An 8,401-nucleotide genomic window follows, 5' to 3' on the forward strand; every position below is an offset into this window, starting at 1 on the left:
GGTCTTCAAATTTGGCCCTTTTATGACTTGTGGACTTCAACTCCCGGAATTCCTCAGCCAGACAAGCTGATCAAAGAGAGAAGCAACCTGGAATTAAGGAGAAACTTCCTAAGAGTGAGAACAATTAACCAGTGGAAAAACTTGCCACCAGATGTTGTGGGTGCTCCATCACTGGAGGCTTTCAAGAAGACACTGGACAGTCACTTGTCTGAAATGATAGGGTCTCCTGCTTGAGCAGGGGGCTGGACTAGAAGACCTCCAAGGTCCCTTCCAGCTGTATTCTGATTCTGAGTCTCCCAAAGACCTGCATGAGAATTCCTGAAGACCTTATCCATGTCGGCCTCTCTTCTGGTCCTCAAATGGAGTAAACACCGTTGTGGAGAATTAAACCATGAGCACCCAAGGATGGAATTCCTAGGGATCTTCTGTTGGTCTCCAATCCTTACTCTGATCTCTAGAAGTGTCCACTGTTCTGGGCAGAGCTCCAGCTTTGTAAAAATAGGAAGAAGGCTGATAACCCCTGTCCTTGTGATCCCCTCCTGGAATTTTAAGTGCAGATATGGGATCAGCTTATCTGCAGGCTGTCTAGAGGGATACAAGGAAACAGGTATGGTGTGTGCATGGCTAATGTTATGATGACAACTAAGGTGCCAATTGCCCAGGACTAGGGTGGAAGGTCAGAACCTCTGAACTGCATCTGGTGCTTGCATCAGAGGAGTGCTCTTTAGCGTGGAGAGGAACTTAGAAGGGGCTAAAATCTTTTTTATTTTTACTGAAATATAATATATATATATATTAGAAGTGGTCTAATCACTTAAACATGAACCAGACTTGTGCGGCAGCAGCCAAAAAAGCTAACACAATCCTTGGTTGTATAAACAGAGGCATAGAATCAAAATCACGTGAAGTATTAGTACTTTAGTAAGGCCCCACCTGGAATAAAACATCCAGTTCTGATTGCCATGATATAAAAAAAAGATGTTGAGACTTTGGGAAGAAGTGCCGAGAAGAGCAACTAAGATGATTAAAGGCCTGCAGACAAAAATATATGAAGAACGGTTACCGGAATTGGGTAGGGCCAGTCTAGAGACATGACAGGGGTGACATGATAACAGTATTCCGGTATTTGAGGGGCTGCCACAAAGAAGAGGGGGTCAAATTATTCTCCAAAGCACCAGAAGGCAAGACAAGAAACAAGGGATGGAAATTAATCAAGGAGAGAAGCAACCTGCAATTAAGGAGAAATTTCCTGACAATTGGTTTGCAGATTTAAACCTAGATCACTTTGATCACTTTGAGAGCGGGCAACTAAATTTCATTTTTGATGTGTGCCATTGTGCCCACAGTATAAAAAATGACAATAAAAGTTATCTTATCTTATCTCTTTTGAACCTGAACTTCAATTAAGTGTGGATCCATTTTGGAACGCAATCTGCAAGCTCTTGATCTCTTTTCTTTCCACTGAACTAAAGCCCAAGATATTTTAGAGGAGACCTTTCATTTCACGAAATGTGTGAGAAGATGGATGGATGGATGGAGGGATGGATGGAAAGAAGATGAGTGGACTGTTGCTCCAGCCATCCTCTTTCTAGAATATCCAAGGAGGTCCATCTCTTTCTTCAGATTGTCAATAGAAAGAGCCAGCTAGATGGATGGATGGATGGATGGATAGAAGATGGGTGAACTTTTGCTCCAGCCATCCCCTTTCTAGGACATCCCAGGAGGTCCATCTCTTTCTTCAGATGGTCAACAGAAAGAGCCAGCTAGATGGATGGATGGATGGATGGGTAGGTGGGTGGGTGGGTGGATAGAAGATGGGTTAACTTTTGCTCCAGCCATCCCCTTTCTAGGACATCCCAGGAGGTCCATCTCAGATGGTCAACAGGAAGAACCAGCTAGACGGATGGATGGATGAAAGATGGGTAAACCTTTGCTCTAGCCATCCCCCTTCTAGAACATTCCAGGAGGTCCATCTCTTTCCTCAGATGGTCAACAGAAAGAGCCAGCTGCCTTACTGTGCCAGCTGCACCTTCCTAGGCTGTTCCAGATTTCCAAGAGAGCCATGACTATCATGGACCGCTTTTCTTGCCAGCTCCACAAGCTGCATCTACAAGGAAGAGGCAAGGAAGGACCTTGTGCCCCAGCCTGCTGGAGCATTTGGAGAGAGAGAGAGAGAGAGAGAGAGAGAGAGAGAGAGAGAGAAGTTTGCTGGAATGGAACCGTGGGGCTGCCCTGTTGGAAAACAGCCTCTTGAGTTACACACTCTAATTGCTCCATGCATACCAGGCCCATTTGATCATCCCTGTTCTCCGCTTGAGTGGAGATTGGAGAATAAAAGCAGCGAGGGCAGGACAAAGGGGGTGTTGGGAAGGCAAAGCCAGAGCTTCTCCCACTCCCCCAACGGTCCCAGGAATGGGGGGGGAGAGAAGGGAGAGGACAAACAGCAGAAATTTGCAAAGCATCCTGGAAACGTTTCCCAGCTAAGAGAGGCAAATTATGAAAAAAGGAGGTCAAAAAACAACCCAGGTAGACGTCAGAGAGCAGCCAAGGATTGCAGAAAAGAGGTAGATCAGGGCTTTTCAACCTTTTCACCCATTGTACCGCTTTTAGGATATGGCAACATCCGAGGACCACCAGTCGCCTAGCAAGGGGTCAAAAACTTGATGACCCCCCCAAAAAAAAATCTGATAAAAGTACAGGTAGTCCTCGACTTACAACAGTTCGCTTAGTGACTGTTCGAAGTTACAATGGCACTGAAAAAAAGTGCCCCCCCAAGCCACAGCCGAGCAAGACACCTGCCTGCCCACCTGGCCGCGCTCTTCCTCCTGTCCGAGGTTTCCATTGTTGTGAGCATTTCTGTTGAGGATTGGCAGCGGGGGTGGGGTGGGGGGGTGTTTGGCTTTTATTCCCCCCCCATCTGCTGGGTGGTTGCAGCAGGTTTTGGTCACTTCCCATGACCCTGGGACACTGTGACCGTCATAAATATGACTCAGTTGCCAAGCATCTGAATGTAAATCACAAGACCCTGGAGATGCTGCAACATTCCAGCTGATTGGCGCTTCTTCTGCGCTCAGCGGAAGCGCCAGGATCAGCGCCCAGCTCCAGCTGGAGCCTGGCGCTGATCCTGGCGCTTCCGCTGAGCTCTGACAGCCCTGTAGCTCCAGCCGTCTCTCGCTCAGGCTTGTGTGGTGCTGCCACCGGTTCAGCTCATTCCCCTCCCCCGCTACCACTTTCCTAGGATGGTCGCGTACCACCTGCCAGGTGCCAATGTACCACAGGTGGTACCCGTACCATTGGTTGAAAAGCCCTGAGGTAGATAATGATGGTGACAAAAATATCTTCAGGTGGATGGTCCGGCCTTAAGGTTACCCTTGAAAAAAAAAGTTCAGAGATAGGAGAATCAAGAAAGGTGATGAGAACATACTGTGTGAAGTTGCTGACGAGTGTTAGAGAGGTCCTCATGAAGTGACCAGGTGAAGGACAAATTGTTTTGGAGAACATCTACCTATGAAGACACCAAGAGTCAACAACAACTTGATGGCATGTCTATGGAGATTCTCCATCATCCAGGTCAAGGTTGTCCCAAAGGTGCTTTTTTCAAGAGGCAACTGGACTTTCTTGTTTTTCTTTGAAGACGTTTTGCTTCACATCCAAAAGAAGCTTCTTCCTTCCATTCCCCACCATCCAGTCAGAGCTGAAGAAGCTTCTTGGAGGAGAAGTGAAACATCTTCAAGGAAAAAAAACCAGAAAGTCCAGTTGCCTCCTGAAAAAGCACCTTTGGGTGCTTCTACTTCCGAAGACTGAGCCAGAACTGAAGAAGCTTCTTGGATTACAAGCGAAACATCTTCAAGGAAAAACAAAGTCCAGTTGCCTCTTGGGACAACTTGATGGCATAACTTGATGGCATATCATCATCATCATCATCATCATCATCATCATCATCATCATCAGGACAGTAGCTTCACCCAAGAAGCAGAAAAAGGTTGAGTATCCTCTCAAGAATCTGGCCTTTGGGCACCCACAAGAGACAGAGCTTGTAGACCATACACACACTCACACAACCATGATGACCCTCCTCTGTGCAGGAACAGCAGCACAGTGCAAAATCCAACAAGTTGTGAGACTTGTATCACTTCTAAGAGGTGCCCGTAATGCTAAAAATGAAAGGCAATTGGAATACAAAACACAAATTGACCGGGGAAATAAGACACCTTCACAGTACCATCACAGGTATACAATCCATCCTTGGTTGTATAAACAGAAGCATAGAAACCCAATCACATGAAGCACAGCTATCAGTACCGCTTTATAACTTACTGACCTTAGTAAGGCCATGCCTGGAATAGTGCATCTAGTTTTGGTCAACACATTACAAAAAAAGATGCTGAGACTTTGGAAAAAGTTCAGAGAAGAGCAACTAAGATGATCAAAGGACTGGAGACAAAAACATATGAAGAACGGTTGCAGGAACTGGGTATGGCTAGTCCAGAGGAAAGAAGGACTAGGGGGGACATGATAGCAGTATTCCAGTATTTGAGGGGCTGCCACAAAGAAGAAGAGGGGGTCAAGTTATTCTCCAAAGCGCCTGAAGGCAGGACAAGAAACAACAGATGGAAACTAATCAAGAAGAGAAGCAATCTGGAACTAAGGAGAAACTTCCTAACACTGAAGACAATTCACCAGTGGAACGTCTTGCCTTCAGAAATTGTGGGCGCTTCATCACTGGAGGTCTTTAAGAAGAAACTGGACAGTCATTTGTCTGGGATGGCATAGTTTCTTCTGCTTGAGCAGAGGGCTGGACTAGAAGATCTCCAAAGTCCCTTCCAGGTTTATTCCATATTCTATATTCTATGTTCTGTTCCATTCCATTCTATTTTGTCAATGTAATGATTTAGACGCTAACCAGAAGCTTTAGAAGCTGACATTTTGTCCCGTGTCTCATTAGGCTTGGATCAAATTCTCCTCTCCCTCCAAGCTGCTGTCACCATTGTTGTGACATCTACTTTTGGCAGATGTGCAATTTTTAGCCTTTAATTTTGATTTGCCACGTATCACGGTCATAATTAGCCACCATTCCCTCATGGCGTGGGGCCGAGCTCTCCTCTCAACCAAAAGCTATGCAAACACAGGTGGGAATGTTCCTCTAACTTTATCGTTGTTTTTTTCCTCTCCAGGACAAGCCACTTCAGAACCAGCCAACTTTTGCTCCTCAGCTCCCTGCCAGAACGGAGGAACCTGCAGAGACCTGGAAGGTGGCTACCAATGTTTGTGTGCCCACAGTCCCCTAGCTTACGTGGGAAGACACTGTGAGTTGCTAGCTGAGCCGTGTGATGGACACCCTTGTCCACCTGAGTGGAGTTGCAGTGGCACACCTGGATACCTGAATTACACTTGCCACTGTGGGTCCGGTTTGGCAGAGGTCTCTTGCAGATCCCAAGAGGATGAGTGCAAGACTAACCCTTGTCCTCAGCCTGGCTTTGAGTGTGTCAACCTCCAGGATGGGTATGGCTGTCACTGCCCAAGTGCAAACATCTGTCCATCAAGGTCTTCCATTTGTTCAAGTCAACTTTGCAACAATGGCACCTGCCTTGAGGATGGAGGGGCGTACACCTGCCAGTGCCCGCCGGGACTCACTGGTGCCCACTGCGAGGGGGAGGTAGACGAGTGTGCCTCCAACCCCTGTCAGAACGGAGCCATCTGCCTCGACCGAGTCAACGAATACAGTTGCTTTTGCGTGCCGGGATTTCAGGGCTACCGCTGCGAAATTGACATCAACGAATGCGCCTCCCAACCTTGTCAACACAACGGCACCTGCCACAACCAGATAGACCATTACGTCTGCCAGTGTCTGCCTGGCTACACAGGTACTGTGGACCTTTCATCTTTTTTTTTTTAGATTTTGGGAGGGGTGACCTTTGGTGATTCACCAGCCTCCCATCAATAATATACAGTTGCTAGTTGCCATCTAGCTCTTAATTTGTGGTAACAGAATTGATGTTACTGGTGGCGCAGAATAGCTGTGGGGACGCAAAAGATCCATGGCGGTGCAGTGCTTAAAATGCAGTATTGCAGGCTAACTCTGACCACTGCCAGCAGTTCAAATCTCATTGGCTCAAGGTTGACTCAGCCTTCCATCCTTCCGAGGTCGGTAAACTGAGGACCCAGATCAGGGGTGTCAAACTGCTGGCCCAAGGGCTGGTTGCGTCATATGGAGGCCACGCCCACCCCAGCTCCGGCAATGCAAAAAAAGTTGCAATACGTTGCGACACGTCACGTGACACGGCGAGTTTGACACCCGTGACCCAGATTGTTGGGGGCAAGATGCTGACTCTATAAACTGCTTTGAGAGAGCTGTAAAGCACTGTGAAGCGGTATATAAGTCTTAAGTGCTATTGCTATATCTATCTATCTATCTATCATCTATCTATCTATCTATCTATCTATCTATCTATCTATCTATCTATCTATCTATCTATGTTTATCTATCTATCTATCTAGTCATCTCTCTGTCTGTCTCTCTCTCTATATATATATGTATATCTATCTATCTATCTATCTATCTATCTATCTATCTATCTATCTATCTATCTACCTATCTCTATCCATCTGTCAGTCTGTCTGTCTGTCTGTCTGTCTGTCTGTCTGTCTGTCTGTCTGTCTGTCTGTCTGTCTGTCTGTCTGTCTGTCTGTCTGTCTATCTATCTATCTATCTATCTATCTATCTATCTATCTATCTATCTATCTATCTATCTATCTATCTATCTATTTTTCTATCTATCTATCTGCCATGGTAGCACAATGGTTAGAATGCAGTATTGCAGGTTAATTCTGCTGACTGCCAGAAGTTTGATCCTGACCAGCTCAAGGTTGACTCAGCCTTCCTTCCTTCCAAGGTCGGTAAAATGAGGACCCAGATTGTTGGGGGGAGCAACATGCTGACTCTGTAAACCCCTTAGAGAGGGCTGTAGAGCATTGTGAAGCGGTATACAAGTGCTATTGCTACTGCTATTTACTAGAGAGGAGAAGAGAACGTATCCCTCCTTGTCAGCAAATGCTCAAGGCATCAAAACTGCATCAAAGGTTCATGATTATAAGAGAGTTAGGGCAGATATAGTCCAGAAGGTTTTCTGTGGATCTTCAAACCAGCCTTGTGATCGTTGCTCGATATTCTTCCTTGCTCTGAAACAGTATTTCTCAACCAGGGCAACTTTCAGACACGTGGACTCGCAGAATTCTTAAATCCTTAAACTTTGCTAAGTTGAGAAACACCGCTCTGCACCGGTTAAGCTTAGAATCCGAATCAGAATAGAGCTGGGAGGGACTGTGGAGGTCTTCTAGTCCAGCCCCCTGCTCAAGCAGGAGACCCTACACCATTTCAGACAAGGGGCTGTCCAGTCTCTTCTTAAAAACCTCCAGTGATGAAGCACTTCTAGAGGCTGGTTGTTCCACTGGTTAATCGTCCTCGCCGTTAGGAAGTTTCTCCTTAATTCCAGGTTGCTTCTCTCCTGGATTAGTTCCCATCCATTATTTCTTGTCCTGACCTCTGGTGCTTTGGAAAATAAGTTGACCCCCTCCTCTTTGTGGCAGCCTCCCTTACGATGCAGCACAGACCAAACGGGGGACCATTGCCAGCGCAATAACGTTAGTCCAGCCAGCGTCCCTGAGATGCAGGTGTCAAAAAAAGCTGAATCCAAAAATTTCTCTCTTAGTTGCAACACAAGCTCTTTTCCTGGACCAAGTTGGCCCTGACTCACCCGGGGGCCTTGCCAGCTCCCTGCTGAAGCAGCAGAAGCCACGAGGGGGAGGGTTGGGGTTGTTTTTTTTTGTGGTCTCTGGGTGGAATGTGGACCGCAGGATTTCCTTTTCCACCTGGTACCAGTCGGCACGGAGACACCCTCTAGCCTTGCTCCTCTCTGCGCCTTACATGGCCAGGAAGGAATGTGAGCAGAGACTTGACGGGCTGAAGGTTACCAGCGGTAGCAGCAGCAGCGCGAGAGGAATTGCAACACTGGATGCCCTTTCGGTGATTCTTGGCAGAGGAATTTCCTCTCTGTTAAGAACAACAGAAAGGAGGGATCTGGGGAAGAGCGGAAGGAGGGCAAATACTTTTCTTTCACTCCTCCTCTGGGAGATTCCAGCATTCCCTTTGAAAAGCTCCCTCCAGCTCAGGATGAGCGAGTGAGAGTCTGAAACCTCCAAGAGAATAGAATAGAATAGAATAGAATAGAATAGAAATAAGGAATAGAATAGAATAGAATAGAATAGAATAGAATAGAATAGAATAGAATAGAATAGAATAGAATAGAATAGAATAGAATAGAAATAAGGAATAGAATAGAATAGAATAGAATAGAATAGAATAGAATAGAATAGAATAGAATAGAATAGAATAGAATAGAAA

At 46.3% G+C, this 8,401-nt stretch overlaps 1 protein-coding gene across 1 annotated transcript in view; it reads left to right on the plus strand.

The window, feature by feature from the left end:
- CRB2 (crumbs cell polarity complex component 2) overlaps positions 1-8,401 on the plus strand; it is a 98,753-nt gene that overhangs the window by 62,024 nt on the left and 28,328 nt on the right. Inside the window, exon 2 of the mRNA XM_029286197.1 lies at positions 5,175-5,864. Within this exon, the coding sequence (XP_029142030.1) occupies positions 5,175-5,864 (690 nt within the window). The remainder of the gene's footprint in view (positions 1-5,174; positions 5,865-8,401) is intronic.

This window comes from Protobothrops mucrosquamatus, unplaced genomic scaffold (genome assembly GCF_001527695.2).
Source record: "Protobothrops mucrosquamatus isolate PMUCROS unplaced genomic scaffold, P.Mucros_1.0 scaffold3078, whole genome shotgun sequence".
NCBI lineage: Eukaryota > Metazoa > Chordata > Lepidosauria > Squamata > Viperidae > Protobothrops > Protobothrops mucrosquamatus.